Here is a 20,553-nt window from a genome sequence, read left to right as displayed (position 1 = left end):
CTGTAGAAGAGCAGCTTAGGATCGGGTGTTTCGATATAAGCACATGTTGGCATTACTCAAACATGTAATCCCATTAAAAGCAAAGGGATCAAGTGTTCATGTAAGGACTACCTGTGTGAAGGCAAGCTGGGGTTAGATTAATTCTGATAAGGTGAAGGAATCCTTCCTTTGTATTTTCTTTTGGTCTTTTTATGTGTTAGACCAGGGGTCGGCAACCTCGGCTCTTTTATGACTCGTGGACTTCAACTCCCAGAATTCCTGAGCCAGCTATGCTGGCTCAGGAATTCTGGGAGTTGAAGTCCACAAGTCATAAAAGAGCCGAGGTTGCCGACCCCTGTGTTAGACCATTGATTTGTGGGCAGTTCATTAGAGAGTAGCACTAGCAGGAAACAAATTGTTCCCACAACTGTTTTCTAAAAGGTTGTCCAGAGCCTAAAATGGAGCATTCTTTATATTCTGAGGTTAGGAACCTCGTAATGGCCATTGGTGGCATTATGCTCAGAGTCAATTAAACTATAACTGACATAAATCAGCTGTCTTTGGAATGTCCTGGAGACAGAGGAGGATTGAGTGGAAAAGAACTTTTTTGATTATGAAGAAGTGGATCTTTACCAATAGCTTACATGGCTTTAAGGCCTACTGAATTCAGGTTTCTCCTTTTATACAGACAATAACTGTCAGCTTTCATCCATATACTATCGTTATGTATTTAATTTATCCATTTGATCCACTTTAATATTAAAAATGAATTGGTGTAAGGTAGAACTTAAACTAAAGACTGGAATCTTATAAATCCTGAGGTAGAATTTGCTCTGTTTTTAAATTAAAAACTTAGGTAAATTTCTAAGTATTTCAGACATTTTTGCAAGACTTGCAAAAATTCTTTTTCACACATCCACATTCTAAAATCATCTTCCCACATTTTTCTTATACTATTAAATAGTGCATATGCTGGTTTCTGGTTGTTTACTATTTTGTGCTAATCTGATTTCCCTGTTTCTCCAGCTGTGATCAATTTTCAAAGAAACCAAACCCAAGTGGCACAGGATATGTTCTTAGTACAGGAAACTACAGGTCATGGGTGAAATGTGAGCCTGAATTCCCAGGATTTTTTAAAGAAAAAAAAGGGGGGAGGGGATGGGAAAAGTAATTAGTTCCAACACTGGCGAAAAAACCAGGTTTAGAAATGTTAAGAGCAAAGCAGAATTCACAGCTAGGCTAAATTCTGATTAAGGTCATGTAGTTGGATATGCAATCCAACTAAATCTTCCTGGATTGAAAACTTTCTGATTTTTACTCCTCAACAGTTGGAGAAACTGTTAAGAGAGTTTTGTGGGGAGAAAGTAAAAGAGAAGGTGAAGTTAGAAAGAAGTAAAATGCATTTTTGAAACATACATAAGGAAAATATCCAGGCAAACCTTGAAACATAGGCTAGTTTGAATTCAACATTTTAATTATGGAGGGTTAATTTTTTATTTGTTATCCCATTAAAAGAGAACTGAGTGCATTGGGAATGGAAGAAAGTATCTGTAGGAGATACATCATTCAAGATACATCATTCAATATTCTTCCTATAAATTTAGAGTAAAATGTTAAAATTAGTGCCGATGGTCTCCAGCATCTCTAGGAACTAGATCAACCTGAAATAAATATGGAATTAGACATTTATATCAAAGGGCAAGGGAAAAAAATGGAGATTAAAAGGCACAGAGATTTTTGAGTAATAACATAATAAAAACATTCAAAGCATACAAATATTCATGTCCTCTGAACAGATGGAAATTTTGGAAACTCAACCAAACTTGTTTCAATGAAATCAGAGTGGGTAGTCACATTTTTGGATGCTAAACTATGAACAGAATGTATACTTTTAAGTCTTTCTAGCATATGTCAAATGATTCTTAAGGGCTGAATTAAATGTGATTTAAAATAAATGTCTTATTTTATTTTAAAATCAAAGACCCATTGCAGTGTCGAGAATCCAAATTCAGATTAAAACAGTTAATTCTCTTTCCTATTCATGCTATGTAAGTAAAAAGCTCCCACTGTGAATAGCAGATTCAATGGACATGTAATTTCAGCTGGGACTACAGAGAGATGAAGGTTTAACTACCACTTCCCTCATGTCTTTGCCTCAATCTGGATTCCCTACTCCTTCTATCTCAGTTCTTGCTACTTGTAATTAGCAATATGCATGACAGATCTAGTTTATTTCTCAATAAAGATAAAAGCTGTACCAACTGTAATTATCAACTGCAATTTTTTACAGTCAGGAAAAGATAATAAAGCACACCAGAATGTTCTTTGTTTCTGGCACACGTTCATTTTGTGGCTCACTAAAATCTCCTGTCAAAAGAGTTTTGTAATATTTTATTTTATAAACTGCACCCAGTAAAACACAAAATAGTCTATTGTAGTTACAGTTGTTATTGAGTACATTTTGGTAAGGTTATCATGACAAACACTAAATTATTTATTACGTGATGTCTTTCTTCTGCCCCAAAACAAAACTAGAAATTAATACTGCCACATATGCACTAGTGTAATCAATAAACCACAAAGTTCCTCATAGGAATTAATTTTACTAGCCTTGGACTTGATTGTAATGCAGTCTAATTAATTTATTGATATACTGGTTTTTAAGAAATTAGATAAGTAATCAACTTATAGGAAAAATATTTGTATATTTATCAAGCTATTAATGCTGGATCAGGCTTATCATACAGTGATTGGCAAGAAAAAAATTACCGTTGTACGAAATATAAACTATTTATTTTTAGATAAAGGAAGAAGGATTTTTAAAATAACTTTAGTATGGTGTGAGAGAGTGAGTTTATTCCCACTGAATATTTTAGAATGCGTGGCCATCCACATTATGCTTTTTAATCTTCTGGGTTCTTGGCTGTTGGCTAGGGAGATAAGCTTTGTTTGCCTTCAGTCATTATTAGGGTATTATTATTTTACAAAACAAAGCTTTATAGTAAAAAAGGATAACAGAAAGCTAACCAAATTTAGAATAAAGCAGATCTTGTGATTTCAAGAGGATTTGTCAGATTTTCTAGCTTTACCAACTAAGATTAACAACAGTATTTTGGCTCAGTCATTTAGTGAAGTAAATGCATGAGGTTTTAAATGAATCCACTACACTAAAGTTCTGCTCCATTGACATATAGGCTTAAAACTCAGGAAAGAACAAGGTTCGTTTTGCAGAACCTAACTACTTTCTCAAGGCAGCATTTCTTATGCAAGAGATATCTATCACAGAATTACAGTAACCTGAGTTTATGTAGGAATAACCAAATAACAGATTAGTATTGTAAAGTTTTCTGTCTTTTAGCTTCACCTTTTTTTTAACTACATACCATTGTGTAGTTTGAGAGACATCATTAAACATGAACAAGCAGAAATAATTAAAAATATTCAAATTTATTTTTGACTGAAAGTAGGAACATTTAGGAATAGGGGCAGGCAAACGTTTAATGACAAGGGTTGCATAAAGGGTGGCCTGGCAGGTTTGAGTGGAGCCAGGTTTTTCAGATGAGTTTCCTTTGAATTTGGGGAGGGTTTTTTGTTTTACTTTTTACTGCTGATTAAATTTCTTTTAGGGCTTACAATACATTTTATTTTGTTTTAACATTTCTCACTTCAAAGTGGCTAGAAACTATGTTAGTTTTAGCAACTATGTTGAATAGTAGCTTTGAAGAAGCCCAAATGGGATTTAAAGCCCACATGGAGCCCTGATGGTTCATGTTGCCAAACCCTGGTATGACCACTCCTGAACTCAGCTATCCACCTAAATTTCCAGAAAGTCTGGATTTTTTTTTAAAAAAAATGGCTAAGCCTTTGTTGGGATAGTATTTTTATAATCACTATAAATCAAGTAAATAAAAGCCCTCTATATTTTGCAAAATTCTTACAATTCTTTACTATCTACTCTAGTCTACTCCTCTATTTCTTTATTATTTTATCTGTTGAAAAATGTTCTTTAAAGGAAATTTCTTTTTAAGCAAGTTTGTTTGATTTTGTAGATGACAAATTGCTATCAACAGCCATCAGAACATACTGAAAACCAAGTGTCTGAAACTGTTTCCTAGGCCATGTGGTTTATCTTTGCATAATAGCTTTAGAAAGGGAACCGCTTATTGAAGCAAGGACTCCTCAGTCTACGAAGGAGGAGGCATTTTCCCATCAGAAAATTTGTTGTGAATTTCTTTTACTCCCAAGAGAAAAGCTAGGGAGGGTTTTTAGGAAAAACAAATTGATAGCATTGTTTATTTTTGCAACTAAAATGGTTAGAGTGAAACACCCAATGGGAGTCCTCTTGGTTTCTTGTCAAAGGTAGAGTTAGGTTATCATTCTGTTTAAAACTCCAAAAAAGTTCCCAGACCTCAAGTGGGAATTTCTTTATGTTACAGAATGCCCTGAAAATTTGTAACTCAAGAGGATAGGAGGCTAGATATTTTTTTCTCACAAATAATAGTTTGGCTTCACTGTTAAATACAGTATTTTTCTAGCAAAAATAATAATAACCACAATCAATTAAATATGAAAACAACCATCAAATGTACACAGTAGGTGGGTGGTATGGAATCTCATTTGTGCAAGGAAAAAAAGCAGAGGGCATTCAGAGTGCACCTGTCAAACCAGTCCTTGGTTTCCTTGCCTACTGTCAGCTTATCCTTCATATACTCAAAGTTTCCTTGGTCTTTCATGCTGGATGGAGAGAATGAAGTAGAGAGGAGTGCAAATTTCCTCATATTTGTTCTAGCCCCATATTTATTCATGAACTATTTCGTGAACCTGTCCAGATAGCCACAAGAACCCATGAGCCATGCCTGTTTGTTGCCTATGTTAGCAGACAACAAAACCTGTTAAAGAAGCTCTCATCTAACATCCTTCAGCATCCCTTTGTTGGCTAAATACCAAGGAATCCTTCACATCTCTACAGCCTATTTGAAAATCAGTAGCATTAATTAACAAGTCTGTCTCTGTTTGGCTGCAGCTCACAGTGCCACAATAAAGCCCTTCTTCCCCACTTCCAGTTCAGTAGTCTCCACAGGATAGGGTCAGGTCAAAACAACAGTTGACATACGTAAAAAAGGATGGTGCTTTAATCATGATGCTGCCACCTCCATCTCACTGATCCCATTGTCCAATTGATCAGCAATTAACTAGTAAGAACAAACTGCAGTGCAATTAGCAGTTGAAATGACTATTTTCCTTAGGACTATTTCAGTAGGAATTGGATTTAAAGTTTTTCTTCTCAACCCCATCTATCTTGATCAAGATAGTTTTTCTCTCCTACCATGAGTAGGTGAAAACCGCTGTCTTGTATGCATCAGGATGATGGGGAGAGTGAACAGGTTGTAGAGTCTGGTTGGCCACTGTGACAAACAGAATGTTGTACTAAGATGAGCCTTGACATGATCCAGTCAAACTATTCTTATATTCTTTAAGCTCATCTTTCTCAATCAAACTATGCTTCCCATTTTTGATAGCAGACTAATGTAATCAAAAGTCTGAGATACCTGTCAATCAATTTCCTTATTCTAAAAATTAGTTCTAAATAGTTCTTAAAAATACATTATCTTTTTTGTTGGTATTCTGCAGTGTTAATAGTTAAATTTATATTTTATTTCATTTTTATTTGCATTTTATTTAATGTTTATAGTTTAATTTTGGAATGTTAAACACCTCAACTATTTAAATTTGGTACATTTTTCTTATTCCTTAAATAAGTTAGTTGAATAGTTTTATCCTATGCAATTCATCTTTATGTCAGATTTTTTTTAAAATTGGAAGCAGTAGTTGTTGTTGCTGCTGCGGTAACTGGATTTGATTCTAGCCACTGTGTATCTTGGGCTCCAGTTATTAATAAAAATGTAAAGGTGGAGCCTTCCTATCATTTTTAATCTTTCTAGTCCAGGTCTGAATTAATAGAGAGAGTGCTGATCACTTAATAGAACAAAACTATCCCTCTATTCTTGGTGTGCAATGTTCTGAAAACTTCCATTTTTATTCCCAGGGTCAATGAATTCTGTTACTTTATAGAAATTTATCTGATTAGTGGTACAAAAGTTTTATCATAAATCCTCAACATACTTGTGTATCGTTTATACACTAGTTGGATCTTATGGTACTGGCTATCCCCTTCTGTGTTCCATTGGCTTTGAAGACTCATTTCCTGTGGGTGTCTTGACAAGTTTTCATGTGTCGTTATTGTGAAGAGATTCTGTTACACAGCCTTTCCCTTTTTTGGCTTGGTGACTGGCATTATCTTGATGTCTTTCATTGAGCAGGGTTCTGTTACCACCTCCTTTGAACAACATAGGAAAGCCTTTAGGGTGGAGTGCCTTTCCTGGATCTGTCTAGCCTTCTGATCTGTGACACCTTGTTTTCCCCTACCTGCTCTGCCATACCAGCTTGTGATAAAGATTTCCTTTGAAGCGTGCAGTTTTGGCTCACTGCTTAACTAGATGTGGGGAACATGTTCTGAAACCTCCACATTTTATTTTTCTTCTCATCAAAATCAGTAATATTATGCATCTTGACAGCTATAGAACAGATTCTAGGATTTTGTATACCTTGCAGTATTTTGCATATCCAACCATGATTTGTGTCATACATCTGCAAATGTAATTTGATCCTCTTTTCTTTTGACATTCAAGCCTAAATCTTAACCTATCATGTACCCTAGACTGGGCTTCTTTCCATGTCAAAATCCATTGTACAAGGGATTGCATTTGTGGTTTTGCTTGGGAACCTAATTTGCAATGGTGGATGTGATGATTGCTTCTTCCCAATATCACACACTGCAGCATGTATCTCATCATTTCAATCTGAGTTTTTCTTTTTTGCTGTGGTGGCACAGTGGTTAGAATGCAGTATTGCAGGCTAATTCTGCTGACTGCCAATTGCCAGCAGTTTGGCAGTTTGAGTCTCACCAGTCAAGGTTGACTCAGCCTTCCATCCTACTGAGGTTGGTAAAATGAGGCCCCAGATTTTTGGGGCAATATGCTGATTCTGTAAACTGCTTAGAGAGGGCTATTTGCCATTTTATTCTACGTTTTCTGCTGTATTGCTTTATATCATCTCATATTATCTTTGCACAGTACCTGAGACTTTCTCCTAAGCCACATTTCTTAGAATTTCTCTAATTCTTGAGTCTTCTTGTTTGGTCAATAAATATTGAATAGTCATCTACAGAAGACAACATATAATTTTCCACCTAGTATATTTGTACTGACCCACAAATATTGTAGCAAATAAACTCTGGGAGTTCCTTTGTTTCTTTAGTTCTTCTTTTGGAAAAAAATGGGCCTGTATCTTGTTCTGATCCAATAGCAGGATTGCTATAATTGATTTACATGCCATATTTTCAGGCATTTAACTAATTTCTCCACTTTATGTCCCCAGCTTCTGTGCCAGACATTTATATAGATGTTGTGTTGTTATTCTAGCTTTATTGTCTTCAAAATCCACATCAAAAAGTTCGTATTATTAAAGAATATATTTCATAACTAATTCATCATACTGGGTTATATAGTTTTGGATTCTTTTAAATTCCACTTCCTATCCAGAGTCATATGCTTCATTGACTGGTAGTTAAACCGATCTGAGATATAGTGGTCATCTTGTATTGTTAAATTCATGTCCTTTTTGCTTCCTGTGCATGAGAATCTCATTAAGCTTCCTCCACTCAGAATGGCCCTTTTTCCATATATTAGATCAGTGTTTCTCAACCTTGACCACTTTAAGCGGTATGGACTTCATCTCCCAGAACTCCCCAGCCAGTTGAAGACTCCACCACTTAAAGTGGCCAAGGTTGAGAAACACTGTGATGAACAATTGATATGTAGCCATCCTGTGTGATGGAGAAAGACAAGTCTAATCTCCTCTGAATTTTATTTACTTTACACTCTGTTCTTTGCCTTTTTTTCACTGATGTGGATTGATTCCATTCTCTTTGGAATATATGTAGGCTGGTGGTTTTGGCTTGTCTTTCTTGGGGTGCTTGGCATACAGATGAGCTAGACTGCTGTTTGTCTAAATTTAGCTGTATGATTCAGAGATACTTGAACTTTTTCAGAATTATAGAATTCAGAGTCAGTTATTATAAAGATCTGCCCCACATCTTTCATTTCTAACAAAGAAACTACCATTTCATAGGTTAAGAATTTAGAAGTAGAGCAATTAGTATTTCACCTTAGATTCTCAGGTCTTGCCTCTCAAATTGCTTGACCACTTCAAGTATTTTATTCATATGCAAATGCAGGTTTTCATCTCTTAGCCTCTTGTAGTATAGAGATGTACTTTTGAAATGCTGAATTTTTCATCATAAAGGTAAGAAAGATTCCTTGATACCCTCAACTAGTTCTAAATTACATTGAAAGTAGAATCACTCATTACCAACTATATCATTTGTGATGCATCCTATGTTCTTTAATACTTTCTTCTATCCAGGAGTCTTTTCTCTTCTAGCATGTATGCAAACCCTTGGTCAATTTGATCACAGAAGTCTGATCCTTTCAGCTTTTATACAGACTGTCTCAAGAAGAAAATTGCTGCTTTCCTTCCTAGTCTTGAATGGTTCACAATTTCTTCGTCTTTTATGGGAATTTTTACTTTCTCTTGCTGGTCTTATAATCCTATTTGGAGGAAGTTCTTTGTGTTCTGAAAAATGCCTTCCTGAAAAATGAAATTCACTTAGTGCAAGGACTATTGAGATAGGCTGTCTAGCTAGAACTAGAAGGAAATTTTGTTTACATGAAATACATAACCTAAGCAGGTCAGCCTAGCATCTGGCTAGCTACATCCTATCAGAAGAGATTCAAGGGGAGAACACTCCATGTCTGAATAACTAGGGAACAAAGGTGAAAAAAAATCCTGAGATTAGCAACCTCCTGAAGAAAGAGCAAACAGAATAGCAAAGAGGGACTATAGAGAAATCCTAATTCTATCCATACCTCACTGCCCCTTATGGTCAGTAGGTTATAAGCTGCTGAGAAAAGTCATGTTGAAGACATGTTGTCAAGAGAATAAGCATTAATACTCAATGAAGCAGCAACTAATCACTTCTTTACTATCATTTCGCACATTCTGACTCATCAGCCTAAATCAAATACATGAGTTCTATGGAATATTACTAAGTATCAACAGCAACTGATATCAAGCAAAGATAAATGCATGCTTTATTAAAATCAGAAGACAATTTAGCCATGGCAATAGATATGAAATTAGCATTGCCAAATGGAAGAAAGGAGAAAAAATCTTGAAAGCTAAAGCTACCTGGGGATTATAACAGATTGCTAGAAAAGCACAGTGTATAAACAATATTTATTAGTTTCCATCTTACAGGATTTTTTTCAAAAGGCAACTACTGCAATTTGTCTACCTTATGAAGGGATGACTCAGGAAATGAAAAATGCTCTACAATATTCAATTCACTATTTAATAAGAAAAAGACACAAACTCCCATCTTTGAAATCTCAAAGCATATTTTTCCCTTTTCCTAAAGGTGTTTTTTTTAAAAAAACATTTCCAGGAAAAATATCAGTCCAATTTTTTCACCATGATATAGAATTACAATTCCACATGGAACTACTTTTCTTGGGTCCCTTAAATATTATAATAAAACAAGAGTACTGGCATGGCTGATTATATTAATGAAGCCTTAGTCCAAATCCTTGCATAACTTTAATCAACAATTACTTGTAAAAATTCTTTGGGAAAAATACATAAGTTCAGTTCCAAGAACATTAGTACCAGGAGGACAACAGATGATGGGAAGGAGCCTTTATTCACCATCAAAAGTATCTAGTGAAGTACCACTACATGTGGTAGTCTGGTATTCTTCAATAATCAAAATAATTTTAGAAATGGGGGGTGGGGGAGAGACAAAGGAAGATTACTCTTAAACATTTTTATTAGTGACTTAGAAGGTGAGATAGTGGGATGGTTGCTACATTTGTTGATATCACAAGATGCATTTATTTAATTTATAATTTCAACTTTGATGGTCTCTTCTACTTTTAAGGTAGTGTGGATAGAATATATACTATTTATATATTAGAGGCTGAAACAATAAAGGTAGTCCTTAATTTGTGACCACAATTGAAACCAGAATTTCTGTTGCTAAACAAGGGGATTGTTAAATTAGCCATGCCTATGGTTTTGGTTTTTTTTTTGCCAAAGTTGTTAAGCAAATCACTGCAGTTGTTAAGTGAATCATGAATTTGGCTTCTCCAAATGGTGATCTGATGCCACAACTGCTGTAAATACACGCCAATTGCCAAGGATCTGAATTTTGATCACATGGCCAGGGCGATGTTGTGACACTCATAAATGAGAGGACTGGTCATAAGTCATTTTTTTCATTGCTGTTGTAACTTCAGACTGTCTCTAAACAAATGGGTATAAGTTGAGAACTACCTGTATTTTAAAATTATATCGATAAATTAGGAAAAAATGATTTCAAAAGTAGTATCACATTTCTCAACTGTCTCCCGCTCTGGTGGCTTTACGGACTAAAAACAGAAAGAAAACAATGCAAAGCATAAAACATAACTAGAGGGAAACCACTGAAAGATACAACCTAACTTCATTGCATCTATCAAAAAGGGACCTGCCCAATCATTCTACCCAGGTTTTCAAAGGCAGGCTAGGGTGAGGCATGCAGATCTCCAGAAGGATGCTCTTCCAAAGGGCTATGGCAAAGAAAGCCTCCTTTCTGGGTCCCTTTAACTGACGGCTGAGCCTGCTGAGTGAATAGAACTGCCAGTTACAACAGAGAGCATGGGGTCTCTCAAGTACCTAGGCTTTATGTCATTGTAGGCCTCTACAGGTGATAACCAGCATCTTGCATTTTATATAGAAATCTGTAGGGCTCACATAGCAGGCATAGGGGCACTGCATTCTGGAAGAGCTGTAGTATCTTGGTGACTTCCAAGGACAGCCAGATGAACATCCATTGTAGTAGCCCAATCATGAGGCATGAATGACTATGAGGAGGGCCTCTTGGTCTAGGAAAGGGTTCAACCTGAGCCTATGCAAGGGCCTTCCCTGACCACAGCTACCACTTGTGTCTCAGGCAGAAGCTGAGCATCCAGAAAGACTCCCCCAAGTTGCACACAGATCTGCAGCACAGGGGTTCTTAAACACCATAGTGCTGTAAACCCCCAAAATCAATGCGTTTGTATCAGCCTCTAATGTAATCATTTTGGTATCTCCAGATATCTGGATTGCTGTTAAATCTTGTTGCTTCTCTGCTTAGACAAGTGAACAGACAGCTTTTCCAGGCAGAGCAGGAGGGAGTACCTGTGCATATACAAGTCACTGGGCTTATGTAGGGGAAGCTTCTCAGAACTTACTCAAGGTTTTGTTCTCTGATGCATTTGTAGCAAAGTGAGAGCAAGTTCTGATAGTGGTCCAGCTTTGGATATACAAGTCTCGTGTGCACATCGCAACTAGATCACTGTGAGGTTTGTCCAGGAAGAGTGAAAATGCAGTCTATCAGCATCAAGGTACGTGTAGTATGTGCAAGCCAAATATATAGATCCAAAGTTCGATGACTATAGGAAATAAGTTTTTAATACTGCCTGAATGACAATTCCTTGCTATTTATTCCAAAGGAAGCTTTACAGTATAACAATTTTAGTATCTAAACTCTACAGCCAACCAGTATTGAGGAATATTCAAGAAGACTAACTGAATAATTTACATTACCCAATACCCATTGCTAGATTTTCCTTACCAAAGAAGAGCACATCTGCTTAGGTATAAAAGTGGAAGTATTAATGAAACCTGGTTGAGTTATGGCTGCTGTGAAAAGGCAAATGAAATTTTGTAAGGTCATTAGAAAAGGAACAGAAAAACCTGCCTATACTTGTACAAATTGCTTATTGGGATTTTGTAAATCCTATGAAAGAGGCTCACTGAAATTCATGGAATACATCTTTTTCTAGCTCCTGTTCCTGGCTGTGCCTGCATATAAGACTGGGGAAAGATGTGACTGTTTTAAGGGCTTGACAAAAGGTGCTTCATGTTTTCTAAATAATTTCCTTCAAAGAACAGTCCTATTGCTAAGCCCACTTCAAAGTTACAAAGCATATTTGTAACATTTCCATTTTCATGGGTTCTGTAATGCCATTTATACTGTTGTCTTTCTCTCTTCCTTTTTTATTATAACTTTCATTTTCCCCAGCTTTCATTCTTCTGCCTAGCAAACTTTCTATTTTATTCGATATATTTAATATACTTTTCTTCCTTTAAAGATGCTAACTTACCTCTATTCCTCATATATAAAATTGTTTATATAAGTAAAATGCATATATGTTTATATATGATTTCTATTGTTTTATTTACTCTTTTTATTTATTTTTTATTTTATTTTAATTCCATTTATATCCCGCCCTTCTCCGAAGACTCAGGGCGGCTTACAAGCTTAGCAGTAGCCTTCATTCTATGTATATGCCTGCTTATTAGGGCTTTCACACACACCCCAAGCGGCATTATTACAAAGTCAGCTTAATTGCCCCCAACAATCTGGGTCCTCATTTTACCTACCTCGGAAGGATGGAAGGCTGAGTCAACCTTGAGCCTGGTGGGACTCGAACCTGCACTAATTGCAGACAGCTGGTGTTACTTAAGGAGGCATTAGCCCACTGCTCCACCAAGGCTTTTTTTAATGACATTTATTTTTTCACTTCCTCCATGTAATGCCCTATTTTCAGGGTCTCAGCTGGATATTTTAAGCACTGTGATAATGAGCTCTAATACATATAAATGATAATTTTTAAACTGACCACCAGAATCAACCGAAAGAATTAATAAATGCCATTTTCTATATCCAAAAAGAAGGGTACTAAAAGGGTGGGTATCTTTATTTTCATAGACATGAAGTTTTTTGGGCTGGAATCTTCTAAGTGTAAGATTTTGGCAGGCTTCGACACTGTCACTGTGCATCCATTAAAGAATCCTGCTGTTCCTTGATTTGCTGCTTTGCTAACCTTGTGGCCAATGCAGAACAGTGAGACTGCCACGGGAAGCAGGATAGGTTATGCGGATGCAGACTATCAAAGAGTAAGAAAAAGGAAAGCAACTATCCAGCTTCATGGTCTCTCTGCATTACAGATAAGGGTAACTGGCAAGCTAAACTTACCGGAGATACGTTTGGCTCATTACTACAGAATAGAGTACAATACAATACACCCAAATGCTGCATTAGAAGGTGCCTTGGGATCCAAAGAATAAAGCTGATGAAAGCAGAAGATTCTGTAATATGGATTTGCCCTTCAGAAGAACTATGGAAGGAGCCACTATTCCATGATAATGAGCCTGGAGATTTTCAAGAAGAGGAAGTGGAGATATAGGTATTCCTGGACTTACAATTACAGTTGGGACCAGAATTTCCATTACTAAGGAAGGCAGTTGTTAAGTGAGTTGATTTTATCACTTTTTTGCCACAGTTATTAAATCACTGCATTTGTTAAGTGAATCATGCAGTCATTAACTGAACCCACTGACTTTTTTCCAGGACTGTAAGATTAAGAAGAGTGAGAGTTTCCTTTCCTTGTTCGAATTGACTATAATGCTTGGAATATAAGGGCTCTGATATGGAAGCTAAACTCTGAAACATGTAATTTCCTTTGGAACTTGATGCCCTTGTGATGCCCTTTCTAGCCCACCATCAGCGCACTGGTGACGACAGAGAAGAATAAAAAAATGGATCTATGATGCAAAAGAGAGCTTTTCAGGTTGGGGCTTTGCAAAGTGAATTTATTGCTTTGTAAACAGCATAATTTCATTCAATGGTTGCATAGTGATAGAGTAGAGAATGCTACCTGTGAAATGATAGAAAGCACTTTCATGTCAGTCAGAAAAGATGCATCAAGAAGATGGCAGGTTACATGGAGCCCTGGTTTGTTTTTTCACAGTCTCAAATCAAGTGCAGAGATATAATGGTCACTGGACCGACCATGCAGGGGGTAATAATAAGAACAGCTGAAGGGAAAAAGGTTAAGAGTAACAAAACTCTCTGAGGATCATCTACCCTTGTGAGATAGTTGTAGACAAAGGGAGGGATACAGCCACTTTTGGGAAGTGACCTCGAGAAAATATTAGTACTTCTTGTAGACAGTTGAATAGTTTGGACTAAAGAAGCTAATTTTTAAATTGGATTTTGGAAAAAACAGGTAGTGAAAACACTGACCATGAGCTCAAAAAACAAACCATTGTAGGCAGCACAGAACTTGTCCTGGTAGATGCTCAATCTTCTTCTTTTCTTAATGATCCACTGAGCCCTCTTACTTAGCAGGAATTTTTAGCCTTCTGCAGTTTATTTACAGGGACCATATTTCAGTACTGTTGCCTATCAGAAACTTGTAAAACAGTTGGAACTGTAGATGTGATACCCTGTGATACCTTCTGATCTGCAATGATCTGTGGTTTTATGGTATGGTGTGTCAGTATCTGATCCAACTGACACTTTTAACACCCAGTAAGCAAACTAAACCTTTAAACTGAAAGAAGAGGATATGACATGTAGACACCCTATCTATTTATTCACAGTGGCAGCATTGTTTTCAAATATTCAGAACTGCCAGCCTTTCTCTGAATATATAGTACACTGAATTAAAAAGGTCTTACATTTACACGTAAGAGTGGTTTTAAACTGGGCAAACAGCATGTAAGTTGGAATTAGGTAAATCCTAAGGTATTTTTTAGTATATGGGCAAGTATTTCGTTTAGTTCTTTATCTACGGTAATAATAGAATAATGCCCTTTGCTTCTTTCTTATTTCCATAATTATACTGCTAATTAAAAGAGAATGGGGTTTAGGCTACCTGAGAGTAAGGCAGGAGTGTGTTTGTGTGTGTGCCTGTGCGTGAGTGAGTGAGTAAATGAGAGAAAAAGAGAATGAAAGAATCCTCAGTTCAAATCTGATTTTTGAAACATTTCTGGGCTCAGAATCCTTTAATGCAAACTGTATTTCAGGAAAGAGATGCAAATCTTCTAATAAAATGTAAGATGGATCTTACAATCCTGAAGCTTGCTTGCCCTTTGTTTGTTACCATTACCACTGTGGGAAGTGGGAGGAGAGCTTAATCTGTTCATGATCTGTGGATGTTTCAAAGCTAAAGTCTCTTCTTATTGAGATGGAAGCTTCATTTGGTGACAATGGGAGGTCTTGTTTAATGAAATCGCAGATAAAAGTTCATTGGAACAGTAAGCATCCAATAAACTATAAACAGATGGGATGGAATTGCAATAGTCCTTGACTTACAACCATTCATTTCGTGACCATTCAAAGTTACAATGCCACTGAAAAAAGTGTTTTTCACAATTATGACCATTGCAGCACCCCCATGGTCATGTTATTAAAATTCGGATGCCTGGCAACTGGTTCATATTTATGACAATTGCAGTGTACTGAAGTCATGTGATCAGCTTTTGTGACCTTTTGACAAGCAAAGTCAATGGGGGAGCCAGATTCACTTTGTAACCCTGTTACTAACTTCACCACTGCAGTGATTCACATAAGAACTGTGGGAAGAAAGATCATAAAATGGGGCAAAACTCACTACACAAATGTCTCACTTAGCAGCAGAAATTTTGAGCTCAATTGTGGTTGTAAGTCGAGGACTACCTGTATAGTGTCTTCCTATGCACTGTGGCATTGATACTTAGTTTGGTGAGGAATAACTAAAACTTGGTGTAGCATAGGTAGTCCTCGTCTTACAACCATTCATTTAGTGACCATCGAAAGTTACAACAGCACTGAAAAAAGTGACTTATGACCAGCTTTCACACTTACGACTGTTGCAGAATCCCCACGGTCACATGATTTACATTTGGATGCTTGGCAACTGGCTTATTAGAATATTTGTTGATGTAATGTGCATTACTTTACTCTTACTGCCATTGAACAAAATAGCTAGAAAGAGCAGCTTTGCTTTGTAGAAAATAGTGAACCTAAGAACAGACTTAAGAATATAAGAATGGATTTCCTAGATCAAGCCAAGGTCCAGCATTTTGTTTCATTATGGCCAGATACCCTTTGCGCTTTTAAGCAGATGGAGACACTATCCCATTCCTGCCACTATTTATTGCAAGTGATATCTGGAGACATGCTGGCTTCAGCTTTGAGCAAATTGCCCTTGCAAAACCTTTCCTCCATCCGTTTATCCAGTCCACTTTTAAAGCCATCCAAGTTAGTAGCTGTCACAAGGTCTTCTGACAACAATTCCATAGGTTACTTGTGTGCTGTGTGAAGAAGTGCTTTCCTTTATTCTAAATCTCTTTCCAGCTAGTTTCACGGACTGATGTTTCTCCTACGGCGTTTTAAAAATGGAAGATAAATTCTTCCCTGTTCTCCATGCCATCCACAATTTTATACATTTTAATCCTGTCTCTCTTCAATTACAATTTTTCCGAATTAGAGCACTCCATTTTGCTTGTAGATTAGGTTTTCAACCTTCCTGATAATTCTGCTTCTCCTCGTCTGCATTTTCCCCAACTTTATATTTTTTTTAAATGAACAGCTGCACATAGTGTTCTAGATATGGACATACTATACCCTGTTATATGGAAGTTACAATGGGAGTTTTATTTTCAATAATTTTTATATTTAAACCGAATTTGTCTTTTCTAAAACTGCTGAAAACTGAGATTTTCAAGATTTTTTTGGGGGGAGGGAGGGTTTAGTTACAGACAGTTCAGAGACATGTGTGTGTATGTGTGCGCGTACACACACACACAAACACAGGCTCTATAATTTGAAAGTACTATTTATGCGATGAATTACCTTAAAGTTCATGCTGTTCATGCTGGCATAACAAAGCTAAAATAACTATTAGTAGAAATTCAATGGGACTCAACTAGCTTTTACTTACAAGTTTAAGGATAATTTTATCTTATGCTGCAGATGTAAAATAGACTAGAAAATGAGTCACAGAAGTGTTTGGGGAAGTGGATTAATTGCCACTGCCACTTATGAGTTAAAAATTAAATAAATAAATAAATAAATAAAAAGCATTATACAAATAACCTACAGAAAATTCACTTTTTATATTTTGCAACATTTCATATTATATGTAGTCCTTGTTTAGCAACTGCCTCATTAAGTGACTGTTTACAATTATGGCAGTGATGAAAAAGGAACTTTGTGACCAGTCCCCAAATTTAGAACCCTTGGAGGTCTATGAAGCAAAGGAAAGCTGAAGGAAGATAATAAGTACAGTCATAATTTCACTTAGTGATCACTTTATTTAATGATCCAGTTGCTGGTCCCAGTTATGGTCACTAAAAGAGGACTGTTTGTGCGACCATTGTTAGAAGACCATCTAAACTGTGTGAGTTTGTACTCATTTTATACTAGCTTTCTGCCTCAAAGTCTGTCTCATTATGAATTAAAAGCAATGAAAGATATACAGGGTGTATCAATAGTCAGGCTCCCAAGCCAATCAGAATATTACTTTTTCCCCCCAGAGAAATGTTATAGTATTTAGAAGTGTTCAAAGGTCATGTGTCAAATGACTAAAGAAGTATTTACAAGAAAACGGCAACCAGTTCAAACATTTAATGTAATGTATATAATAAATTGCCTGATTTTTTTTTAGTACACCCTGTATATTAGGGGCTGCTTTTCAATCTTTTGGGCTCATGGATACATGTGGACCATGGGGAATTATTCTGGCTACAATTCACAAAATAGTTACCACAATGTTTTATTTATTTTAGCAATACAGCTTTTTTTAAAGGCTAGGTACTGGTTCCAGATGAATATGTACTTCTAGGAGTTTGTGATGAGATTGTTGGAAGGAACATTTCTCTCCTACTCAGCTATTATAAACTGCTTTGCCTCCTCTGTGTTCCGGAGGAGGAGGAGGAGGATACAGAGAGTAGACAAAGCAAGACCATTTTCCTTACTGACTCAGTTGCGGCCTCCAGGTCAGGCATTTTGGGGTCAAGTTTAAAAATATAGGGTGTTTGTGTGTGTGTGTGTGTGTGTGTGTGTGTGTGTGTGTGTGTATGCTTGAGGCTAGGTCAGGGGTAGGCAACCTCGGCTCTTTTATGACTCATGGACTTCAACTCCCAGAATTCCTGAGTCAGCTATGCTGACTCTGGAATTCTGGGAGTTGAAGTCCATGAGTCATAAAAGAGCCGAGGTTGCCTACCCCTGGGCTAGGTGCTGTACCCACTGAGCAGTTTTTCCAGGCAACCTTCTCAATGCCTTATTGCTAATGGCTAAGTGAAGAATATTCTTGCTTTTTCCTCAGGCATCCCATCTCCGCTGGGCACTATTTTTGGGCAAGCAGGGTAGGTTTCATCCCTTCAGCCACCAGCCTTCTCTGATGAGGCCTGGACTCCCAGCATTGCTGAATATATACAAAACCTTTCCTCACTTTCCTTTCCCAACTTCATCAATAAACATCGTACTTGATGAAAACTTTCTCTTTTCTTCCTGCCTCCTCTTTATGGGACAAGTTGCCACTTTTTCCTTCCCCACCATCCGATCACAGCTGTTACTCTTTATCTTTTTATTCCAACCCTCTTTTTTTTGACACACACAAGCCTTCCTGTTGCAACCTCCTAACTCTTGTCTTTTTGGTAAAGTGCTCTGTTTACCTCACAGCAGTCTTCTTTAACTTTGCTTTTCAAAAGGAGTTGAAAAGGCTGTGTTCAGAGATCATTTTTTCAGCCCCAGGAGCAAATATCCTAGTTATGCCCTCAAATTAGTAGTTACAAGTTGGTACTGAGACAATTCTCGTGTTCCTATGGATGTTCATTGGGGTGCACGACATTTTACAGCTTATATATTCTGAAGAATCATAGAAATGCTGTGTTTTTAAAAGGCATGATTCTGTCTGTATACTCAATTTAAAAATGGAAGGCTATTCCAAGCACAGATTGAGATTCCAGACTAGGCAACAACTGCTCAAGACCATTTCCTTTAGATTGTGGAGGAGTATGGGAGATAAAACTGACTTTATTACCTTTTTATTTCCTCCAGTCTGCTTTTTAACCCATAGATGCACAGAGGGAAACTTTGATTGACAACATACCTTGGGTTTGAAGGCAATTAACTTCAGAACCATCTCAACGGTGAAAAGGCCAGTGAACAGCATGTTGAGGATGTTCATTGCTTGTTTGAAGAGGATGCTTTGACCATAGTGCTGAAAATAAATCCCCAACAATTAATTATTTCAATTTGCATTGTGAAGTGGATTGTTTTCTCCTTTTATCAGTTCTCTCTTCCCTCTTCTACTCCACTTTTTTTCCTACAGATTTCTTTATAATTTAATGAATTAACCTTTAAAAATGTATTTCATTTCAAAACCAGCTGTGATACGGAGAACATAGTTTTCTAATACAATATCATGGGTTATCCAATTGAAATATAATAATGTGACTTTAAGCTATATCTAATTTAAAAAGGCCATGTCCTCAGAGTGGGCAGTGCTTGACTAACAATTGGCTGCTTAGTGACCATTCAAAGTTATGGCGGATCTAAAAATGTGTCTGTAGTTGCAACAGTTAGGCTTCCTTCACAGCCATGTGTCCAAACTTTGGGCACTCAGCAACGGTTATGGCCATTTGCAGTGTGTTGTGGTCACATGACTATATTTCATGATGGTTTTACTTCTGGTTTTTAGCAAAATACATGCATAGCAAACTATTAGTTTGCTTAATAGCTATAGCATTCACTTTATGACTGTTGGGTTTGCTTAATGACTGCCACAAAAAACAAAAACAGGTTGGTTATGTGACCAACCCATTTTATGACTATCACAAGATATGACTGTAATGGACAGGCTCCATTACAGTCATATATAAAGGACTACCTGTGTTACACTTGTGACCTGTACTCAAAAGTTATGACTGCTGCTTCCCCCATCACATGATTGCTTTTCAGGCATTTGGCAACCAGCTCGCATTTACCATTGGTTGTCACATTCTGTGGTCATGTTATTGCAATTTGTAACTTTTTTTGCTGTTGTTTTCTGACTGAAAAATGGCCCAAAATGGCCACTGGATATACTGGATTCATTTAACAACCATGTGATTCTATTAATGACCCCATGATTTGCTTACAACATAGCGACTCACTTTACAATTATTGTAAAAAAATGTGAGCATGTGTGTGTATGTATGTATACACAATTTAAATAAAAAAATTAACATCTTATTGTTTCCGTATGTTGCACTTAGGAAATACACTTGCTTTAAAAAAAGGTATGCAGTTGATACAATTTAATCTGCTTTTGTAGAATGAGACAAATTCATACTTTCAGCTAATTTTAGTTTTCTCACAGTAGAAAATTCTTCTTGGTTTTAATAATGTACTTCTTTTCCCTTGATAATTAAAGAAACTACAGGAACTGTGCAATTTCTAGATCATGAATATTGCTATGAATTCAATATTAGCTATGATATTGTAAGACTTTCTTGGGCTGTGTACTGCACTGAACTCTATTCCAGAAAAGTGTTTCAGAATGCATGGGATAAAGACATTGCACGTGACTTCAGCTATTTAAAGCAAACAATGCATTT

At 36.7% G+C, this 20,553-nt stretch overlaps 1 protein-coding gene across 1 annotated transcript in view; it reads right to left on the bottom strand.

Moving 5' to 3' along the window:
• Positions 1-20,553, bottom strand: part of CACNA1C (calcium voltage-gated channel subunit alpha1 C) — a gene marked incomplete at both ends in the record, with an annotated part of 519,540 nt that overhangs the window by 61,166 nt on the left and 437,821 nt on the right. The window contains one exon of the mRNA XM_081331729.1: positions 19,065-19,175. Coding sequence (XP_081187855.1) covers positions 19,065-19,175 — 111 coding nt within the window. The remainder of the gene's footprint in view (positions 1-19,064; positions 19,176-20,553) is intronic.

The sequence above is a fragment of the Vipera berus genome (assembly GCF_964194415.1).
Source record: "Vipera berus genome assembly, chromosome: 6".
NCBI classification, from domain to species: domain Eukaryota; kingdom Metazoa; phylum Chordata; class Lepidosauria; order Squamata; family Viperidae; genus Vipera; species Vipera berus.
Note: the sequence above shows the minus strand (reverse complement) of the source record. Positions and strands in the feature narration are given on the sequence as shown.